This window comes from Blennius ocellaris, assembly GCF_963422515.1.
Source record: "Blennius ocellaris genome assembly, chromosome: 14".
NCBI classification, from domain to species: domain Eukaryota; kingdom Metazoa; phylum Chordata; class Actinopteri; order Blenniiformes; family Blenniidae; genus Blennius; species Blennius ocellaris.
In genome coordinates this window covers 25,192,613-25,217,009 of record NC_137663.1, presented here as the reverse complement: position 1 = coordinate 25,217,009, position 24,397 = coordinate 25,192,613, and the positions used below count along the sequence as shown (strand labels likewise).

General features: G+C 45.6%; 1 protein-coding gene across 1 annotated transcript in view; it reads right to left on the bottom strand.

Annotated features, from left to right (window-relative positions):
* The window catches only part of uvrag (UV radiation resistance associated gene), a gene marked incomplete at its 3' end in the record, with an annotated part of 103,263 nt that overhangs the window by 39,927 nt on the left and 38,939 nt on the right, over positions 1-24,397 (bottom strand). Inside the window, 3 exon segments of the mRNA XM_080508681.1 lie at positions 7,523-7,598; positions 23,786-23,787; positions 23,789-23,952. Of these exon segments, the coding sequence (XP_080364807.1) occupies positions 7,523-7,598; positions 23,786-23,787; positions 23,789-23,952 (242 nt within the window).

Genomic DNA, 24,397 nt, shown 5'->3' with positions numbered 1-24,397 from the left:
CACACACACACACTTACAGGAATGCCAACTGTGGAAAATGTGAGCGCAGCAGGCGGCTCGGTCCAGCGGTGGTTTCACTGCAGCTGCATTCACAGAAGCCAGTTGTGCCACGCTCTGCACCGCCTCCAGTGGAAGCTGCGTTCACCGAGGGAAGGAAATACGAATGCTAATAATACTACTAATACTAATACTAATGCTAATACTGGCAGGAGACGGCTTTCTGTTGGGGAATTTGAACGGCCTGATCAAGTCGGAGCCCGAGGTGGAGGAAACGCGGCATAACGTTCACTCCTCGTATGGTTTATGTCCCGGCCCCGTTCACATGAGCTAATGGTGGAGGAGGAGGTGGAGGAGGAGGTGGGGGGGGCAAGACTTTGTCACGTCTCTTCCCGCTGAGGTCATGAGCTTTGTCACAGAGGTGCAGAGATGACGGAAGGGCCTCCAGTGTGCAGACAGCGGGGGGAATTCAGCGGAGATGAGGAGGGCGAGTGGGTGTGTTTGCGATCGCCTCGCCGACGTCGATGACACACGCTGTGGATTTCCATATCGTTTTATGTGTAGATGTTAAAACAGAGGCTGATTCCCAGCCAGAGCTTGTTTTGTTGGGGTTTTTTTTTTTTTATATTTACAAATCACTCAGCCGCGGTTTAGGTGGCGTCCGTGTACAAAAATAATTTGTTTCTGTTGTATTGTATCAATAAAGCTTCTTTGAAAAGTTAAGATTGGTAAACATTTAGTTTCTACAACTTGTGCTCAGTGTACATGCAAAATTATATAGTTCATCAAACTCTTCATGTCTCATGTTAGTTGTTACTGAAAGGAAGAAAAGAAAAAAATTACGCAATATAAATGTCATTGTTGGGAGTTTCAATAAGAATTTAACCTTTTAAAGACCATTTTATTTCCAGGAGACCAACAAGCAGATGAAACGTTTTGAAAGCTGGGAGACATTTGATCCATAAAGTTTTGGCATTTGAATAATTTGTATTTTGTACTTGTGTCGTGCTCAGGACCGGACTTGAGACCACATTTTTGCACAATGGGAGTCTTGCCCTTGCCTTGACCTTGTGATGCTCCGTTCTTATCAGTTCTCCGTTTGCACAAGAGGAGGAGGTTAAAACCCTCCCAGCAGTTTGACAGTTTGCCCAAAGAGCCCCGTGGCACCAATATGGGCAACGACAGGGGGGATTGAATTACAAACCTTGGGACTGAAACACAACCTGCTCTCCTGAAACAGATTTATGTAAAAAGCATGTTTGAATATATATATATATATATATATTATATATATATATATAAAATACAAAACCATACACAAACCCTTTCCTTCAGGGTGCACTTCCTCCTGCACGCTGCACTACACCACTTCCTCTCTCGCCCGGTGGGAAACTCTTAAGTCCTGTTTCATTGCTGTAATATTTTAGCAACCGTTACACCCGCGACTTTGTCGCCGGGGCTTCCCGTTACTTACCCCCACCCCCCCCCCCCCTTGCTGCCCCCCACCGTCCTCTAAACCACTAAATACAGTAGGCTTCCCCCCCCCCGCGAGTCGGAGCCGTGTTTTATGGAGCCACAGTTGCCACTCTTAACGGCAGCAGGCGCTGTGACGTACGCGCCAGACCACCGCTGTGGCGCTCGGAGGGGTCAGGCTGCAGGCAGCGCTCCGCCGGCAGACAGAAATAAAAGGTGAACCCGGAGTCGACCCGGAGTCGAGGCCGCAGCAGATTTACTGCGTTTTAATTCCCAATACTTGGTTTCCTGTGCCTGAGGCCCACAAAATACGATACGCCGGGCGTAGTGACTGAGAACTAATTGTGCCGACCTCCTCCTCCTCCTCCTGAAAAACCTGGAGTTTTTCCATTTTTTTTGGAAAAGTGTGTGTGTGTGTGTGTGTCGCATCAATTGCCGTCTAATGAGGCCCACATGCCTGTTTCACAACACAGCAAAGTGGATAACACGGGGAGCGAGTGAATGCATGGCCGTCCTCCAGACAAAAGGCTGCTGGTTTCCTTTGGAGTCAGCCACACTAACGTGGCTAATTTGTCTCATTGCAAGGAGGAGTGGCAGGTTTAACATTTGTCCCCCCCCCACCCCCCTCACCCACCCCACCCCACCCTGTGGACGGGTCCTCCAGACCCCGCCGCATACCAGCGGTCAAGAACAATATAAAAAGCAGAGAGCAGATGGCGTTTATGTAACGGCCAAGTCGGAGAGAGAGAGAATCCGATTCGCTTTGAGTTCCATTAAAAAAAGTCCCGGTGTCGGTTCTCAGTTGGGAGCGCAGAGAAATACTCGCGTTAACGGGAACGGCAATATCTGCACACGAAACATGAGGGACTCGGCGAGGCGTCGTCAAAAAGTTGAAATATTTTCTGTTTGCTCAAGGAATAAGGAGCTGGAGAGGACGGCTGGGCTCGGGCCCAAACATTCCTCCGAGCTTTTCGCCCCCAACTTCTCTTTGTCAAACAAATTAACCTGAAGCGCCGACGAGGGAGCGTGCTACCACCTGACCCCCCCCCCCCCCCGCGACACGAGGCCTAATGAAAGCAACCCCCCCCCCCCCCCCACGGCCACATCAAAGCCGAGGGTCGCCCTGCTGCGGCCCTGATCCTCCGCCAGCTTCCCTGTATCACTTTCAAACGCAGCCACGTCGGGCAATTCAATAAGAGATGGACAGCTAATGTCTCCCACCCAGCCAGTCCGTCCGTCAGACCGGCGGCCAATCGCGGCCGCCGCTGTGAAACCAGACCTCTGCTTTGCATCACCAAGCCAGACGCCGGACAAGCCGTGCGACGGCCGAAAGAGGCCCGAACGGAGGAGAAGTTCTAATAACCGCAATCTAAATAACAACCGTCTGCCGCGACTTAACCCTTGGATGCACAACCTACCGATACCTACACTCTTCCACACGTTCCAATTCAAATCAATGCGTTTTGGCAATATACTGGGTTGGAAAACGTGTTTGTGACATGAGGCCATTTGCACTTTTTATTTTTATTTTTTCATTAATTTGAAGGAATTGCAGTCTTTGTCTTATATGAAACTTCATTCTTCGCAACTCTGACTGTCCCACTTAAACATGTGATGTCAGCAGTCTCACCGCCCTGGAGGTCAGTTCTACCCAGTAACGTACATGTAAGTATTATCCTACATTTATGAACTAATTTTTCATTGACAGATTATGACGTGTGATGGAATTAGTGATCAAATGTGATACAAAAACTGCAATTTCTTAATAATTATGAAAAAAATACATAAAAAATGCAAATGGCCTCATGTCACAAACACGTTTTATGAGGAACACCTGGAATATGAATATATATTACAACAATTCATTTTAAAGATGTTGAAGAATAACAACCCGTGGGGTCATTTGTGACCCCACGTGTGCATCTAAGGGTTAAACGTTGCATGTTTGGCAGCTCGTATCAGATCCCCGGGAACGTTCAGGGTCAAAGGGTCACGTTTCCTCACACAAGACGCAATTAATTAATGGGGAGAAGAAGAAAAAAAGAACGAGAAAGCCAGACGAGGTTAAAGAATCCTAATTAGGTTTATAAGGAGAAATCGACAGAGGCTCCGCTTAATGCATTCCCCAGACGGAACTCAACAACATTAACGCTGCAACGCGAGATCCAAGGGTGGAATCCACCGGAGGGTGGCCCGTTCGGTTTTGATCAACACGGACATGTTTACCACTTTTCCTGCTCTGGAACAATGCTCCGGTTATCACTATCATATGCTGCTGGATGCGGCAAAATCGGATTGTTTTTTTTTTTCTTTTTTTCTTTCCGGGTCAACCCGATAACTCATCCTTAATGTCGACGGAGCCGGGCACACATGGAACGTATAAGACAGCACTTAGTATTTTTACAGGGTGAAATTTCAGCTTTCATACAGACGCTCTCCTGTGCAGATCAAAGCAGAGCAGAGAAACAAAGATAATGTGTTTTTCTCCGGCGCAGAGCTGGAAGACCTCGGTTCCAGCCCAGACCCCGCGTCTGCCAGAGTGACATTTAGTTTTCAGTTCTCGTCTTTGCGCCCGATGGAAGCCCGTCTCCGGGCAGAACTGCCAGCTCACATGCAGCTTCTGCTTCGTTTTTTTTTTTTTATTAAAACGTTATTCCGCAGATTCCACGCTCTTCGCGTGTGCCCACCTGCCCTCCAGCTGACGGCCTCCATCTGTGTGAAAAAAAGCTCTCGTTTGAATCTTTTCTCGCTCGGCGGACGCAGGTGAAGACGTCCAGCTGTCCGGAATCTCATCTTTCATCCACGGTGGGGCTTTGAAACGCCTCGCACACTGGGGCTTTGTCACACGGCTAATTTCATGATGGCTAAATAAGACGAGGCCAGAACCAAGTGCCAGGCTGAGAAAGATGTAACATGGGGCCTTTAATCTGACGTTAGGGCCTTTAATTTAAAATACAAAGAGAAAACTGCATTATTTATCAAACTAGTATCACTAGTTTAATACTAGTATTACTAGTATTGGGAAAGGCTGCTTCTTATGTCCTCCCTAATGAAGACAAACGGACTTTCCCACTATAAAGCAAGAGCCGAAAAATGTTTACATATAAAATATCAAATCAAATAGGCAGTTTCCGAGATCTGCTTTGCATAGCGGCACGTTTAGAGATTCAAGTGAGAATGCATCCTTTGTGTTTCAAAAAAGTCCCGATTCCTGAATTGTAATTTCAAAAATGCAACGAGAGACACATTTTATGTTCATATATCAAAACCATATATGAAACTTTAGGAGCTGCACGAGCTTCATTTTGAAAGTTAAATGAGTTTTGCGGCTGAATTTGTTTTGGTGGAAAGTCGGAAAAACGGCTCTTTTGGTCATAAAAGGTTGAAACCCCTCGTAGAATGTAAGCGACTGTATTTCTGTGTTTGCTTCATGATGGCAAACCAGCAAAATGTCCAATTTCACTCAGCCTTCATCTCGTGTTAACTGCGTTTGGCTCCAACCCCCCACGACTCGGAATCGGTGTCGAAGAAGAAGAAGAAGAAGAAGAAGAAGAGATGTTTGCTGATTTTTCTCAAGTCGCTTCCATGTGCCTCCTGTCAGTAGAGAACTCAAACTTTCAGCAGCACGGGGCCCGAGGCACTACATCTTATGGCACCACATGGTGAAGATACGTGAAATAGAAATCTCAGAGAGCCCGGATCATGATGTGTGGGTCTGATAAGACGGATGATGGGTGGAGGGGATCTACACCCGTTGAAAAGTAGGTATAACCGCTGCACACCAAATGTTTGGCATGTGCAAAAAATTACATACGTGCCAAATACGTTCACATGTTGCCTCCGTCTTTTTCTCCTGCGCATAAATACAGCGGTGTGAATGTTCTTTGGCCCAAACGTGAAACTTCCCGAAGCCTCGATTTTGAGCTACGCCCGTCCCGATGAGGGGTTTTTTGTTTTTGTTTGTTTGCTGGAAGACGAACGCTCCAACCTGCGGAGCATGAGAAAGTACAAGACGCTCCACGTTCGAGATATACGAGCAGTATAAAGCACAAACGAGCGTTCTTTGAGCTTTTACTGCAAAACGTTTGCCAGATTTTGGTCAGTGCACGTGTGTGTGTGCAAAGTCAAAACAGTTATTTGAGTACTGAATACTACCAACTTCATGGTATTGATCGTATTTCAGCTTTGACTTTTGAGCGATGGATTAACAAGCAGTGACTAGATTGGACTACAACACCCCCATCAAAAAAGAAAAAAAAGAAAATGACATATATACACACTAGCAGGCCTCCATTTCTGAGCACACATTATTTTGTCAGACACTTGACATCCAATCACAGGGAGGCTTTACCGTTGGTGGCTCCACACAGCACTACTTTCCACTCGCTGCCATGAACGTTTACCTCCCCGTCCGTCTCCTCCTCCCCCTGGGCGGCGGTTGGAAGATGGCAGACCGGGATATTGGTTCGCAGCTTGCGGTCTGCTATTAGGGGGCTTTTTAACCTCCTTAACGTTGCAGCGGTTTCAAGTCGGCCACCTGCCCGTGCTAATTGTCCCGTCTTATTCGTTCCTGCTCAGACGACGAGGGGAAGCGGAGGGAGTTTTCCAGGGTCGACATCGTTACGTGTACAAGTACAGATGAAAATTCAAGAAAAGCACGATGAGCAGTGACAAGTAATGTCCTCTGAACTAAGCAGGGGCGTCAAACGTCTCAGTTTCATCTTGAGGGGAGCGTTCCAGACTGCTAAAATAGTGCTAGAATAACCTTCAGCTGTTAAACTCTGAAGCTTTTCTTTGTTGTTGTGCAAAGAATAAGCTTGGAAAAGTCAAAAGTTTTTGCAAAAGCAAACGATCAGAAGTGATATTTGCGCCAATTTCAGCATAAAGACATTAGCCATACTTTATGGTGTAAAATAGAGTGAAATGTAAAAAAAAAAAACTCCTTCATTCTGCAGCGATTGGATTTATATGTATTGAATTGAATATAGAATCTTTACTCTTTCTTTCTTGCTGTTAAAAGGGAATTTTCCCTTCCACCGTCTTCTCCACTTGCTCATGTAGAATTGTTGGTTTTTCTCAGTCATTTTTAAGGTATTTTTTTTTACAATCTTGTATTTGGCGTTAAAGAAATAAAATTTCATTTACACGTGTTGTACACGGCTTCAGATTAATGAGATTTCAGACGGATTACAGCAGCAGGTCAGTTGCACTAAACACAGAGTCCTGCTACGTTGCTATTTGTGCAGGTTACTGCTCACAGTTAAAGGAACAAGTATCACTAGAAGCTGCACTGAGGAAACACAAACAAGCCGGACCGACGTGTGGATTGACGCGGCAGCGGAGGGTTTGTGTGAAGAGAAATGAAGAACGCCGCCACCCTCTTAAGCGACTCCACAAGTTTGTGCAGGTATCAAAGTGACTGGATGTGAAACCTCGAGGAAGCCAAACACATTAAACAGCAGCGACGGGAGGTAATGAAAGACAAAGAGGAGGTTTCTTTTTTTTCCCCACACATCTGGACTGGAATGAGGAGTCTTACCATCAGCTGAGGGGAAGTACAGCAACACTGCATGATTATATCATATATAAGGTTCCCTAGATTTTGGAAAAAACTGTATGCATTAATTCTGGTATCTGTGAAGTTTTTTGTTTATCAACTCTTGAGCTGTGACGTATAATTCTGAAAGTCATAATGGGAAGATCCAAACATTAAAGTCTCTCTTGATTTCTTCCTCTAAAACTGTCAAATCCCAGATGACGCGTGCATTTTATTTATTGATTTTCTTCAAAATCTGCCTCCAATAGAGTTGCATGTGGAGTTTCTTTGGCGTCTCCTCTGCACTGGGTTAGAGGTTTTAACGGCCACCGAACACGTCGTCCAGATCTGGAAAACGGCCCCTCCGATTTGACGAATATCACTCCGACATTAAGCCGTCTCTAAAAACACTCAATTCTCCCCACTCTCACAGGCTGAAGGCCTTTCAGACCGATTCATCCTCTCTCTCTCTCTCGGAGAAAACGTCCACACGTGTGACAAACGTTCACATCTTACCTGGGCGATGTTCTTGTTGAGGAGGTAGACGCCGTATTCAAAATGAAAGCGCTCTCCCCGGGGGTACAAAGGGAATCTGTGGAAGACGGGAAGCGGAGCGTTAAACGGGAGCAGGTGACGCACTGCAGTCCATCCATTACCAGAGAGTCTGAACACATTGGGGGGGGGGGGGGATGGGGGGGTCATCTACCTCAATCCATGTGTACCACGATGTACTGAAGCTCTTTACATGTGATAAGATTAATAAAAGACGAGGAGGCTCAACAAGAGGGTTTTGATCCAAACAGATGTTGCTCTTTGGCTTTAGAGCGCTGATGTGGCCCAGAGGCGTTTACAGTGACGACCTCTGTCAGGAGGAGGGGGGTGGGGGGGGGGGGGGGGGGGGGGGGGGTGTTCACCTCTGGATCTCTACGCTGAAATATCAAACGAGGTCGGACTCGTCTCTTCCTGACATTTGGTGCAGATCCCCAGGTAGGAGAGGGTTGTTATGATAACACACACACACCCTTACAGTTTTAAACATTTGTGGTTGAATCTTGCGGTGCAGCAGTTTTTGACCTGTCTTGTTCACGCAACGAGGTTTTCAAGTACAAATGTGTCCGTTGACGCGACGATGGTGCACGGAGGCCCTGAAAACACAACTTTTTGAAAATGGCTCCGAAGGTGGAATTTTTTTTTTTTGCAACTTTATAGCTGCGATTGTCCTCAAGAGCGAAAATGCATTTCGACAATCCCAAAGTAAAAAGCGAACGAGGCAGGTAGGAGAGGGTTGTTATGATGACACACACACACACACACACACACACACACACACACACACACACACACACACACACACACACACACACACACACACACACACACACACACACACACACACACACACACACACACACACGTGGTTGAATTTTGCGGTGCAGCAGTTTTTGAGCTGAAGGCGAAGACCTGTCTTGTTCACGCGACGAGGTTTTCAAGTACAAATGTGTCCGTTGACGCGACGATGGTGCACGGAGGCACTGAAAACACAACTTTTTGAAAATGGCTCTTATTCAACTTTATTGCTGCGATTGTCCTCAAGAGCGAAAACGCCTTTCGACAATCCCGAAGTAAAAAGCAAACGAGGCTCCGTCGTTAATTTACTGTATTATTCATTGAGCCTATATGACCTAACAGGTATGTAGAAAAGAACACAGCAGAAACTGCACTTCCTCGGCGCCGTCGGCCGAGATCAAGCCAACAACCCTGAATCAGACGTCCCAACGGCGAATTCGAAGCCGCAGTTTGATTGTTTTGCGGCGCGAGTCGTCACACGGCGCCCACGTTTTTTTGCTCCCGACGTGGCCGAGTTTTATACATATGGTCTTTTTTTTTTTTTTCCCTCTCTCTTTTTAATTATCCGAGGCTCGCGAGTTTGTTTAGTATCACTTTGGGGCCTGGACGTCTCCGGCGCTCACTGTAAACACCTTCCTCACTCAGGCAGTGATCTGCAGCTCCGGGAAGTTGGGAGAAGTAAACCCTGGACAGATGGAGCACGTCGGAGCCCCCGAGTGAAGTCGGACAGGATGTTGCTTGCATAGTCTGCCGAGTAAAAAGAAAAAAAAAAATAGGTGCCCCATTTTTTTTTTTTCATGTGTTACGTATCCCTGAAGTGGAGGAGGGGCGACATGCCACAAGTCATAACCCGGCAGCGGGAAATAAGTACCAGAGAGAGGAAGAACAACACAACAGCCAATATCACCTCCCCGCAAATAGATAGGATGTGTTTGCTGATGAACACGTATGAAAAGGAAAACATGAGCCCTCTCCAACACACACACACACACACACCAGCAAACTCATGAACACACACACACACAGAGTCACAGCGAGGTGATTAATGAGCGCTGTCCACTGTGTCTGAAATCACACTGGAGAGACTCCGGTTCACCAAACACCAGGAATTCCTCACGGGGACGTCCAGTAAAGTCAAATATATTATTACACAGCAGCAGGGAGGATCCGGGACCGGTGGGGAGGGGGAGGGGGGGAAGGTGGGGGGGGGGAGCGTTTCATTATATGGGAGGATGCAAACACACAGCTTGTTGTCACATTCCTTTTCTATTTCACTCAAAGTTCACCCTTAAAAAAAATTTAAAAAGTGTGCAATGATGTTTCAAAGCAATTTAACACACCTTGTTTATGAAATCTGTATAAATATGTGAAGAAAGCAGATGTGTAAAGTGTTAAACTGTCTTTTAAGCTCTTCATCTATGAATTTCACAGCAGGATTTAGATTCACAGATTAAACACATCAAGACTGTGGACTTTATTTATTTATTTTTAAGAATAAAGTCAACTTCTACTTCCTTCTATGGCTTTATTGGCAGTTTATAACGGGTGTGCACTGTTTGCATTCACGTCTCATGTATTCTACATTTCAGCTCATTAAATAGCAGGAAACCTTCTCGGTGTTTAAAGGCCACATTTTTCTGACTGCATGTACAAAGTGGAGGTCGAATTAAGGGGATTCCGTTCCCTTTGATCTCTCCTGTAACATTTCCTGCGTCGTGATCATCTTAACGTGCAGATTCCACTTAAACCTACTTGATTTGTGGTTCTAATTTATTACTATCCTCTCTCCACTGACAGAATCCGGCAGCCATACTTCTCATAACCATAACTCCGTGACCATTTAGGATTTTTAAAATGTTCAAAAACGACCATAAAGGAAACAAATAAAGCTTTGTGCCCTTTACTAGTTACTATGACGGCCCTCAGTACAACGGTCCAATCACAGTAGAGAATCAGCAGCAGGTCACGTGTGTGTTGTCGTGCTTTGGGCGCTCGGAATCAACGAAAGCGCAACTTTTTGAAAATGCACCAACTTTTCAAAAAGTTATTTATTGAAAAGTGATAGTTATCTTGAGCTCCAATCTCAATTTTCGGGCGAATTTCTGTCCTACAGATATTATCTGACGGCAGCTGTATGGTCATTAGAATCACCTGTGGATTAAACTATGAATTAATTCAATTAGATTATTTTCATATAGCCATCTATTTCCTTATTTCACCAAGATTTGTATTTATACTAAATTCTATCTTCTTATTCATCTGCAGCTCGATGAGGTCTGATCGCAAACGGCAAAGTTCCGTTATTTTATAACAAAGATTTCCTCTTTCTGATATTTTCTCTCCTTCCTTCGTCTCCTGAATGCACATCACTGGACAATCGCAATATACTGTAAAACTAGAGGCAGGACATTTCGTAACCCTACACAAATAAACGTCATTATACTGCGATTTTCTTTTGAAAACTCATAACGCAAAGAAATATAAGACAGATCCGTTTGTGCAAACAGGAGAGCGAGACCTGCAGTTTCTCACACTCTCCCTCAAACATCCAACATCAACACGGAGCATCCAATCGTACCTCGCTTTACGCGACTCGCACCGAGAGGAAAAAAAATAGGAAACAGGAAGTCAAGCCAAGTATTAGTGCACCTGGCACAACAGGCGATGTGTGAACTGGAAAACGTTCAACTGCACAGATAAAGTCCAAGCACCGACCGAAGAGCGTGTTTTCGGGAATCCGCGCACACGATAGCGCGACGGTGAAGTGGAGCAATTTCAGCCGACGGGGGAAAAAAAAAAACAGAGTAAGAGGAGACACTAAAAACCCTCCGAAAATTATTCACATAGCCGCCTCTTTTGTTTCCGTTCAGCTTCGGCGCCGACCTCGGGGACGGGAGGTTTGAGTTCGTGTGGGAGAGACGTCACAAAGCAGGACGCCATTTTTAATCCGTCAGCCAGCAGCGTAAACCGAAACAGTCGTGGAGGCTTAAACGGGATGAAATAAATCACAGTTTCCTGGAGGACCGAATCGGCGCCCGTCCTGATGGAGCGTCCGGGAGAAAACGGGCAGTTCGTGGCTCGCGATTCGTTGATTTGTTGATTTAAAACGAGGTCTTGGGATCGCCGGTCGGCGCCGACGGAGCGCGCTCTGTCCTCCCGTTTGATTTTGTTGTACATGCGAATCACTTCGAATCACTTCTGACAATAACAGAGTGACGTCACGAGTTGTGCACACGCCCAAGTTGTGTGTACATTATGGAGGATCAGACTTTTGACGACGAAGAGGTTGAATTTAACCATATTTCATCATCGTCGTCATTTCAAACCCAGTGATTGATGAAGAAGACACAGAAGGTCGTTCTGCCATCGGTGACCCCGTCTGGAACATGTTTGAGGAAGCAGAAGACGCTTCGTCCTCCATTCGTCCTCGTCTCCTCGCCTCAGCAGCCGCCAGTTTTCACCTTTGAGGCTCCTGACTTTTGGCAGAACGACCCGGCTTCCTGGATCGGTTGAAGTGCTTTTCCGACTGCGCGGTATCACGATGAGTCCAGGTATTACTTGATCGTCTACTAGCCGCCCAAGCTAGCGGCTCCCACTAGCCGCTAGCCGCCCGAGTCTCTTCCAGGCTCAATCTTTCGTCAAGGCTCATAAAACGCCGACTAAAACTTCAAACACTATAAAAACTTGGATATTTAAGAGGGAAACAAGCCGATATAAACACAACAGATCGAGATCTGCACGACTCTTGATGTCACGCTCACAAAGAAGGATTCCCCCGACTTCCTCCGCTGCAGATTCAAAATTCAAATAACTTTATGCGACAACAGTGGTGGGGCAGAGTCGGAGGAACCTTAGAAGTAGGACCCCAACTATGGTTTTTTGCAAAGTAGTGTGTTACATTTCACTGGGACTTTAAGTGATATTCAAACGGGATGAAAGACGAGGGAAAAAAATGACAGTGGAAGTAAATCCGTCACTTCTCCTCCTCTTCCTCCACCAAGGATGCTGAAGGTGCAGAAGATGTGTAATTAATGAGTGAGCAGACTGCGACAGGACAAAGGCGGAAAGTCCCCTCGTCTTTATGGGGCGAAAATATGAACACCTCCCGCGGCCTGCCAGCCGTTTAACTGCAGGGTCTAGACACCCGCTACACACTACCTGAAAATATAAAGCTGGGGGGGGGGGGCTCTTGTTAAAAGGAGGAAACAACCAATAAACACGCGGCTACAACGGGTGGGAAGTTCACTGCCGTCCGTTTCTTTCTCCGTGTCGTCTTTAATCCCCGGCGGGGGATCTTTTAATATCAGGACGAGTTGTAATTCTTTCATCTCGGGTCCGGTGTCTCCACCGTCTTCCTGCATGGCACCCCGGGGAGAAAGAGGAGGGGGGAGGGGGGGGGGGGGGGCTTTGACAGGTGTCGGCAGCACATGACATCTTTTATTGGCGTCTGGTCAAAGTGGCCACATTCGCGGTTGCTATTTGAGCAAAAGAAGACGAGGAGAGTTTACTGAGGGCCTTCCCAGTTAAAAGTGTTTTAGAGTCGCAGTCGGGGGGGCGCCGACGACGCCCGGGCGCTGTTTTTCTGTCAAAACAGCCGGCGCGGCCTCTGCAGCAGCTCTGGTAAAAGTGGCCTGTTAGAGAAGCGAGGCCACGGGGGTCAGCGGGTGCTTCTTGTACAAACTGCAGAAAGAATGTAGATTTCGGCATTTGTCTCGTATACTGGACCCCCTCCCCCCTTTTTTTTTTACTCTCTCTTGGGTCCATTGTATTAAACAGAGGAGTGTAAAGGAGGACGCGGCTCTGCAGGTGGGTGGTCGGGCTGAGCTGTACTACGGTGGGAAGACTTCTGGTGACGGACCGACCCGCTGTAATGTACACACACTGTCCACATGTGTCGGCCTGTCTGTTTGGACGTCCTAATTAATACGGCAAATGTGCAAAACGAAAGGGCCGGCTCTCCCAGCCCTGTTTTTTTTTAATGCTGGGGGTGCTTGTAAGTTTCGCAATGTCTTTAATGTGAAATTTCAAACAGCACGGGGGGATCATAAATCATTCTGGGCTGCTTTATATATATATATATATTAAAAAAACAAAAAAAAACCACCTGCCCTGCAACTGTAATGGCAGCGGTTACTATATAAATCACAGTGGGCTGCAATTTTCAATATGGGAGGAATGGTTACGCTGAGCGTCTGTCACTGAATGCCGTTTTAATGAGCGCCGCTGCACTTAAGACCCCTCGCCATCTCGCTCCGCGCCGTTAAAGTGTCTCCCGAGTGACGTGGCAGTTGCTCGCTCTGTCATTCTGCGTTTTCGTCACAGCCGTTAAGAATATCCAGGGGTCCACTAACCCTCCCAAAATCCACACACACACTTTCATTTTGTCGTTGGGCTTTGTTTTCCTGCACTGTTTTAATCACATGCAGGAACGTCCACTGGATCCACACCATGAACACTATGAACGGTCCACAGATTCATGAAGGGACAATTAGAATCACATCTGGTCGTCGGTCAGCTCATCTTCTGTCGTTTTTAGCTTTAATCTCCTACACATTTTTTTTTTTTTTTTTCAAAGTTAATTGCGACCTGGTTCTCATTTACAATAACAACCCATTTTCTGGGACATTTCAAATAGTATCTGACTGAAACTAAAGTCGCTGTAAATAGATGATTTTAAACAGTCGGGGGTTGTTGCTGAAGTTAGATCTCATGTTCAACATCTTTACAATATTTAGGACAATGGGGGGGAAACGAAGGACAATATTAACTCCAATTTCACCTGAAGTGGGCCGGACCGGCAAAATAGTGCCAAAAATAACCATTTTCTCTGTTGAGGCACAGAGAATATTTAATGGAAATGTTTAGGTTTTCACAAAACCAAACAATTAGTACAAAAGATGAAAACAATCTCAATATAAAGCCAATTTTAATGAAAAGTCCCAAAACCTTCTCCTCGAGCGGTTACGTCTTCCATGTTTTTTTTTTTTGTTTTTTTTTATCAATTCTGTCCAAGAATTTCTCTCTGGGAATAATAAACAGTTTAGTTTATTCACAATAAGAGTTGGAATTGTGATCTTAAGACACAATGGGCCTGATTTCCTGCGTAAAACCTGCATGTTCACATATAGAGACGTGTGCGTTCTGCAGGTCATCAACTAATAACAACACCAATAGTGACATTATGTAGGTTTGTATATATTAGCCCCCTGTTAAAAAATATATCAATGGAAGACCAAACTTAAGGGATATAACTTCAGCTATGAACGATCACCTCGAGGTTTGCACGATTCCGTTCACTAGGTTTGAAGGCGATCCGTCAAGTGGTTGTTAGAACGTTCCAGTTTGAAACCGCAGAGCCCCACAGTAGTTGCTGGAGGACAAAGCCCGGGGATTACAGCTTCAGAACCATCCCCCTGGCAGCCGGGGATCTTTGTGGCAAGACCCATTAAACTACGATCGGAGATATTTCTTGAAAAAAAAAAAAAAAACACAGGCGGGATCAACAAGTGAGTGAGATTGATTCTGTGGGGGTTTGCGCACGTCTACGCCGCTTTTATGGCCAATTCATCACACTTTTTTTTTTTTTAAAGATAATTCACTTTGGCGTATAGAGTCCATCGGCATATGGTGGAGGAGAATATCAAGAAATCCATTAGTGGTCCGGCGACGCCGCCTCCAGAACGCCGTTCCGACACACGTGCTCCTTGTTATCGATTTTAATAAAGAATACACAACTCTTTGAATCGGCCGCACAAACAGCACGACTCCAGAGATGAAGGGCTTCTAATGTAACTAACCTGTCAAAGCAAGAAGAGACTTCTGGCCTCGTCCGGAGCCATTATAAACATACCAGCGCCGCAATTGTCCTTGAGTGATTCCACACAAAACCTCAAAAGACAAGCAAACACTCCGGTCCGGTCCCGCCGTGCCTTTGTAGCCGACACAGGCCGAAGTAATGAGCTATTTTCAGATCGGATTCAAGCGCTCTGGACCCTGGAAGCCCATCGCCTCATTCATCTCCTCTGTGAGAGAAGACGGTGACCGTGGCAGTGAAGCACGACGAAACATGTGCGTATCGCAGTGGGGGGCAAGAAAAAAAAAACTAAACTGGAGGATTTTCATCTCTATACTGAGGGAAAGTGGTTACGTTGATTTGATTCTGTAAGGTTGAAGGAGATTCAAAGTGAGCCGGAGATTCACATGTTCTCACTGTGTATATATATATTATTATATATATAGATATAAACCCTGCCTTCCCTGCCGTCTAACATGACAACGGTGCTCGAAGTCACTGAAAACTGAAATTCTTTAAAGTTTTGGTGCCTCAAACACAAGCGCACGGAGAACAGTGACCAATAAATAACAATAGGCAGTTGATGGACATTCGTATTGGATTGTTATTATGGTGTTTGTCGACTATAAAGCGACGAGTCCCAGGAGAACATAGCATTTTTTCCCCGTTTCTAAAGAGAATTTATGAAAAGTTTCAGTATTTTCACCGTTGTCGTGTAAACGATGAATTCAGAATGATCCTGAATCATGGAGTAGTGACGCAGCAGCCGGTATCTTTATGAATAAAGCCAAATACTGGAAGTGTAATAAAAAATTTAAGTAATCAGTTTTGAGTATCGCTTTAAAATGGTTTTTAACATTTTAACAGGGCTGCCTGTTAAGAAGCATTATACTCATTTTGACGTACAAAGGAAAAAACTAACTTTAAAACGTTCACGGGCCTTTCAAACATCTGTGCAGACGTTGAGAATGAATGAAATGGAAGTGCATGAAGCCAGACCGCCATTTGGTATCGCGTGTTTAAAATATCGCAGTCCAAGTTTTGAGATTAGAATTGTTACGAAAATACCAAAGCTATTTAGAAAAACGTACAAAAGAGATTTTTTTTTCTTTTTTCTCCTCCTTCAGCCGGGGCAGCCCAGATGAAATAAAAGGAAAGAAAAATCAAGTGATGACAGCCCATCAGGAGCACCGGGACATTTCCCAGTGGCCTGAGGGTCTTTCATGTCTTCCCCCAGACAATCAATTCCAAGAGCGATCAGACAGCGAGCAGCAATTAGTGGCTCAAAGGGGGAACAAAAAAAAAAGAGAGAGAGAGAATAAAATCAAGAAGAAGCCTAATCAAACCTTCAAACTGTGTGTTTTCACTTCGCATTTCTTTTGCCTGCGATGAAAAGAGACGTGGAGTATCGTTTTTCAAGTAGTACCGCGTCCAAAATGTGGAATTTAAGTGAATGGCGGAACTCCACCGTCCCGGTGTGTGTGTGTGTGTGTCCATGCTTTCCACTAATGTCGGTTTGCGTAGTAAAGCAGGGTGTTTAACCTGCCGCGGCGTCTCGCAGCGTTTCCCCTCGTCCCCGGACAGGTTGGGTGCAAATCCCCCCCGTCCTCCCGCGCACATGGTCGGCGTTAAAGAGACATGAAGCCGCCGGCGCCCCGGAACAATGACCTCTTTTCTTCGGGCCCACGGGTTTCCTCTCGTCCTGATCGGGTCCCTCCCTCCCCCCCTCCCTCCCCTGGCAGTCGCACTCAGCACCAACACTTTCTTCTGCCTTTGAATGTGTAAATCCCTTTATACATGATAAGAAGATTTTTTTTTTTTTTTTTTTTTTTTTTCCAAAAGTAGATTTCCTTCAATCCTGAGGACGGACGACTCTGAGGCGGTGCTTGCTTTTTCTAATGGCCGGGTTCTGGTCTCAATCAAACATTGGACATCTGGATCACATCTCCTCCCTCCCCCCCCACCACCACTTCCCGCCCCGTCCAATCAGAAACACTGGAGCCGAGCGCTCCATGAGACCAAATGTGGACGCAACATGTTGTGGAGCCCGGCTGATGTTTCGGAGGACATTTTTTGGACGAGGCTGAAGAATCTGAGATCCGGTCAAACCCCCCCCCCCCCCCCCAAAAAAAAAAAAATCAAACGGCGGCGTCGAGCTCCTCGCCGATTCCGATTCAAACTACGGCTACAGACTGAAGATCACGGCCAGCCGGTGGCAACGGCTCAAGCTTTCTGGAATAAGGCGGCCATTATTCACCCTTTCACAGGTGGAGAGAGAGGGGGGGGAAAAAAAGTGATGCAAGCCAAACGGAAAAGATGAAATATTTTCGTACGGACACGCTGCAGGTCTGCTGCTCGTCGAGGCCGGAATCGACACGTACGGTGGCAAAGAACATCCAGATCCAACGCTGTTTGCAGACAAACGTGAAGGATTTTATGTTGGATGTGAAGAAACCAGCATGTCTTATTTCAAGAATTGATTTATTGTATAATAAGAAACCACAATTTAAAAAAAAAAAAAAAAAACGGAATAAGTGGAGTTTAAAATCATATGTATTGTCTTAACGGACGTCTTTTAGGAACTGAATGTATTGCAGACTAATAGAAACAGCTTTGTCTCCAGTTGTAGTTTTTAATCCCCTCGGATCCAAACAAAGCAAAGTATTCATATAAGACTACTGTCGGTTGAAACCTGCAAAAAGCACCCAAACTGCTGAGCGTGCAGTTTAACCGCGCTCTATTTGGGCTGAATTTACCATAGTGGCGTCTAGTGACAACATGAAATCTGTGATGTGCAGAAAAAAAAAATCGATATTTTATACAGAATACCAACAGACCTTTTGAGATATACGACTTGAAAATATGCTTCTGATGAGATGAAATAATATACTTTTCATATCTAATGTATATATTGCAGAAACTACGAGTTAAAGGGTAATATTTCAGTAACGTTGTCCGACGGGAAAGAGGAATTTGAATCCAAACGACAAACTCGCCCAGGAAAAAGCACAAAGATCCGTCGAGCCAAAACACACGTCACTATGTTATTCTGATATAATGATAAGATGGTTATTTTAGTGAAGTTTGAGTTTTAGGTCCTGTTTACACAACGTTTAAGTTGAAATGCAAAAGTTCTGTTGCATTTTGGGTGTTTGTTTACGTGACAACGCTGATTAGAATCGCTAAAAATACAACTTCTTGAAAACTCTTTGACTCAGTTGCCACGGAAAACTGAACGTTCTGGAAGCGTCTGGGTTCAGCCTCTGTGTTGATGACGGAAATACACTGTAGTTCTTCTGCACATATAACAACGGCAATAACAACGATGTTTGCCTACAGAGGGACTTGGTAGTTTTATAGTTGACAGTCACCACAATAAAAGTCTAACTTGGTCGTCTGTCCATGCGAATGTCCATGTAAACCCAATGTGAGTGTTTATAGCACATTGTTCTCTGTGCGCATGTGTGTGAGGCTTTAAACAGCACCCACTAGTGACCAAACATGAAAACTACATCGTTTCCATGTAAACAGATTATCGTTTCCAAAACGTCGCTGTGTAAAACTTGTGCCAAATATAGCTCGATGACAGATCAGGTTCACTAGGACTGGGCTGGACCCGTAAAATAACCTTTAAATTTAAACTTTAATATATTTCTCTGTTGTTGGTGCAGAGGATCTATGATGAAAAATCATAGATACAGTGAACCTGAAACTAAAACGGGACGGGTTTCCAGTGCGCATGCCGTTATAATTGACCGCCTGCTCGCTAATCCTACCACACTTTGAAAAAAAAAAAAAAAGAAAGAAAACGGATCCCGTGCCACCTCACTTATCACCACTGTTTGCCTCTTTCCGACACTTTAATCACCCCCTTTTTGTACACTTCTCGAGCGCGGCGAGTTGCTTTCCATCTCCCCACACATCATTTTGCTGTGTGTCTGCAGCCCGTCTGGGCCTCAGGGGTCATAAACATGAGGGGGGGGTGGCGGTGTAAAAACTAACCGGGGTGTTTGGAGCCGCTCAGAGACCCTGTACCGGGTTCGTCGTGGAGTTTTCTGCTGCTGGGACTTGACGTCCCGCTGAGGTAGGGACAGGAAACGGTGGGCGTGTCCAGCTGCAGCGGTAATAAGCAGACATGGCCGCCCGGCCTCCGCTCTCACACACACACACACACACACTTCTTTCCCCCCGGATGATTATCATTCGTGCGGACGTGTGGAAGTGAAAGTGTCAGCTCAGTGCTCTCGCCATCACTTCAGAGAGGCAGGTTGTGTTTAAGTGAATGTGGAAAATAAAGAGGTAAACACTGCTTTCGCCTCCACAGGCAACCGGGGGGAGACATGCTAACGCCGGTGGGCTACGTTACGTTACCTTTTAACCAAAAACTTATTGAGAAATGGTTCCGATGTGCGATTAATCTGCGATGAGCTGAGATTAATTTCACATTTCCAGACATTTTGTAAGGATTGTCCGGGTATCTGCCGACTCTAAATGGCTTATAGGAATACGTGTGGAAGATAGAAACAGCGTCTCGGGGCTCGGGAGCTTCACAAATCAGAGTAAATCAGAGTAAATTTGTACTGAACTCGGGTTAAACGAGACTTTTTCTGAGCTGGATTCAACTGAATACAGTTAAATAGAACCAAGTAGCAGGATGAAACCACAGCAGGAGGCTTATGTGCATCTGGCATTTCACTAATGTGGGCACGGGACTAAAAATGAAAGAGAAGTGTGGCGGTGTACAAGTAGCACTTGGTGAGGCTCTGAGTCAGTACTACCGTCAGTACTACCGTCAGTATTACAGTCAGCCAGTACAACCGTCAGTACTACCGTCAGTCAGTACTACCGTCAGTCAGTACTACCGTCAGTACTACCGTCAGTACTACCGTCAGTACTACCGTCAGTACTACCGTCAGTCAGTACTACCGTCAGTCAGTACTACAGTCAGTCAGTACTACAGTCAGTCAGTACTACCGTCAGTACTACCGTCAGTCAGTACTACCGTCAGTACTACCGTCAGTCAGTACTACCGTCAGTCAGTACTACCGTCAGTCAGTACTACAGTCAGTACTACCGTCAGTCAGTACTACCGTCAGTCAGTACTACAGTCAGTCAGTACTACCGTCAGTCAGTACTACCGTCAGTCAGTACTACCGTCAGTCAGTACTACAGTCCGTCAGTACTACCGTCAGTCAGTACTACCGTCAGTCAGTACTACAGTCAGTCAGTACTACAGTCAGTACTACCGTCAGTCAGTACTACCGTCAGTCAGTACTACAGTCAGTACTACCGTCAGTCAGTACTACCGTCAGTCAGTACTACAGTCAGTCAGTACTACAGTCAGTACTACCGTCAGTCAGTACTACAGCCAGTCAGTACCACCGTCAGTACTACAACATTAGAACAACCAGGTCGGAGCCCAGCTGGAGGCAGAGCGGCATCCTGACGGTGTACAGTCCTGACGGTGTACAGTCCTGACGGTGTGCAGTCCTGACGGTGTGCAGTGCTGCTCCAGCAGCGACGTGCAGTCCTGCATCTCTTCTCGCAACCATTTCAATAATTGAGTGTAATGAGCCTCGAGCCGCTCGCCGCTTCACACGCCAGCTTTCCCCGAGCGTGCGAACAAGAACACGTCGACCGCAAACCTGCAGGCAAACCCGTGAGAACCACCGCCTACTAATGATTCCATCTCTTCTTAAAAGAAATAAAACAAATTGTTGAGACGTGGAACAGTATGGGGGGGGGGGGGGGGGCGGAGCCGACGAGTCTGAGCTTCCCTCTTTTTATCACGCTGTCTCCGTGATTATAGCGGCCGCTTCCTCGCCGCTGCCCGTAACTCGCCGGGCGCACGCGTGGAATCCGGGCGTACCTGAGCAGGTGAGTGACGAGGAGGCAATCATCACAACGCGACGCGTAGAAACGAGACCATAACACACACAAACAATCGCTGCATCGGTGTAATTACAGTCCCCCCACTGCTGCACACGCTGACGTAACGTTACGGAGGCGGGAGGCGGAGCAGCTCCACCTGGAGGGTGTGGAATTATTTACCGTCTGAACAGAACAAATAACTACAATCAGGGTTTTCTATTTCACGTCTTCAACTAGTTACAAACTCATCCAGACGTGAACACGTCCCCCCTGTGCCGTCGTCTCTCCACCGGCTTCCAGCTCCTTTCAGAATCGATTTTAAACTTCTGTTGTTTGTTTTTAATGCCGTCGACGGCCTGGGTCCCTCTTAGCGGTCTGATATTCTAACTCTCCGTGACCACGGCAGGGCCCTGGTTCTTCAGCTCAGCTTCTTTTAGACACTCCAAGGTGGAGACATAAACATCAAAGCTGAAAACTCACTTTTTTAAGTCTCTGTCTAGGGCAGAGTATTTTATTCTGTATGCTCTGTTTTTTATGAATCTCTAGAAGGCTTCCACCAACCTGCAGCACCGTCGCACCCGTTTTATTTATTGTTTTTATGTATTATTCCTGCATTTATTTCTTAATGTATTGTTTTTATAGCTTTGTTGTAAAGCACTTTGGGTACCACTGGGTTATTGTAAAGGGCTATACAAATAAAATTTGATTGATTGATTGATTGATTGACACAGTTTCTCTCATGCAGAGTAAATAAAGCGACTTTACTGGCAGACTAAAACAAAACAGCATCACATGCATGTTTTGGCCCAAGAAAAGTTCAACTCTTAATCAAAAAAAAATTTGAATTTAGACGTTATTGTCAAAACATAACATCATATAAGTATGGTGCTACTGGATTCAGCTGAAAAAGTAAAAACAACACTTTTCGCTGGTTTTCCCGACGCCTGTTCCTCGAAAAATCCTTCAATGCGCTCAGAAATTCACCTTTTCACGGCGTCCCTCTATTGGATTTAACGGTCAGTAACACCACCAGAACTGCAGAAACTAGTTAAGCAGTAAAAAAAAAAAAAAGTTCTCCAGGGCCGGGTTACAATTTTATACACACACACTCGCACTCTCTGTTAACTCGGGCGAATTTACGATCTGTCAAAAAAATTCAAAATCTAGGGCCTCACGGGGAATAAGACTGTAAAAAAAAAAAGGCTGGCAATTTAAATGGACTACATATTTCAGATCTTGAAGATCTGGCAGGACTGAATTATTTAAGAGTGGCTGCTCGGGTTTTGGACGGACTCGTCAAAAGTGTGATAAAACCGGTGGAAATAAAACAACGGCGCGGTCGTTAAACGCTGGGCGATATGAAAAGAAAAAGAAGAAAGAAAAAAAAAAGAGAGAGAATTTTTCTCTTGGGGAATGTTTTCACATTTGAAAATTGTCATGTTTTTAATATTTCATTTGAGCGGCAGTCAAACGTACGGCATTTGTGCTTAATTCAAGATTTTCTCCCTGAACCGGTGAGTCGAGTTTGGAGTCGCGGGGAGAAGAATGTTGGAAGCGACGGAGGCGGAATCGTGCCGATAAGCGTGCGGCTGGAAAGAGGAAAGCGCGGATAAGTAAATCCACTTGTTTTTATTAAACTAAATCCAAGTCAAACTGGGATAATGGGAAGAGACAGAGTGTGTAAAAACAGTTGTGAGGCGCTGGCAGCGAGCGCCGGGGTGGAAACAAGAGAAATCGGTTGCACAAGAGAAGAATAATCACCAGTGAGAAACACACACACACTATAACACACACACTATAACACACACACACGGCCCGGGTTACAAATCCACAAAGACTGCAACGGGGCTAAATTAGATTTGGACCGAAAAACGTTATGACGAATTAAAATGTTAAGTCGAAGGGAAAGTTCAGTGGAGAGTTTTTCCTGTTCCTCCGTCGTCTGTATTGATGAGGTGCAGCGGTTCAGACGATCCCCCGGTTCCCAGATCGGGTGTGGGTCCCCAATTAGTTCCAATTAGTTCCAATTCCAAAAAACACGATTTTGAGGTTAAACGGTGACTTTCAAGTTGTGGAGTTGATCTCTGATGGGCCGTACAGAACCCAGAAAACACTACATCTGATTAAACCGTATAGAAACGGGACATAAATGTAATGTTGAGGTCGTGGTGTTGTTTTCACACAATCGATCAGGGGCCACATACAGACAGTTTTCATCTCCACCGTTAAAATAGTACCATAACAACTATAAAATTTCAACTTTAAAAGTTTCGCTTTGTTGTATAGGTATATACAACAGGTCGACTGAACTTCCTACTGCTTGATAGAAAACTCTCCGATTGGCAGCACATCATGTACTTTAAATCACAGAACTCTTACTTTGAGATACGGTCGGAGGAAAAAAAATAAAATTAGGGGGGAAAAAAAGGTCGGGACACTATGATAATGTCAAGGTCAGAACATTCCCGCAAAAACACTCCGAGACAATAGAAAGAAAAACACAAGAGTTACTGGAGCCGAAGGAACAGAGCAGTAGAAGATGACTAGTTGGATGGCAAGTCCAAATTAAATGTAGGATGAATTAAAGAAAGTATGAAGGTGAAGTTTAATTTATTTATTAATTAAAAAAAAAAATCTGGGCCTGAACTTCTATTTACTGACAGAATTCTGGATCCACCCTTAAAAGGAATCGTCCAGAAACGTGATTTACGACGTAAACCTTCCGGATTATTTGCTTTGATTTGTGGGGGGGGGGGTTTCCAACTCACTCTCCTCTCCTTCTCGGTGAGCCTGTCGGTGATGGTGTCCTTGATGGAGGAGCGTGAACCCTTGTGGATCACCGGATATCTCAGGGGGATCTGCAGGAAGCAGGAGATCATCAGCACCAGGTGGGCCGTGTAACCCAGGGCGACCGCCACGCTCCCATCATCCCTTGCTGCAGAAGAAGGAAAAAAAAAAAAAGACAGATTGATCTCCAGCCGTCAGATTTCAAGACTTTTGCTGAGAAATGTGGAATCTGTTAATCCACCAATGGGCTTTTTTTTTTTTTTGGGGGGGGGGGGGACGTCTATATCAACACGGCGACGCTCCCAAACCTGGAATTCAATGCAAATCCCAATTAGCCAAAAGTCGCCATTTTATTATAGAAAATACTTCAAAGCGTAAAATAAGCAGTGTGTGTTCTGTTTGGAATTATATTACATGGAAAAATAAATTGTGTTTACGTGAATCATGTCCACATCTTGGGAACCCAAACAAAAGACGTATAAACATGCGAGCAGAGATAGTTTGGCGAGCCAGAAGAAGAGCAACCACAGCTTCGGAGGGGGGGGGGGGGGGGGGGGGGGGGGGGGGGGTACAGGGGGGGGGTTCAGAGAACG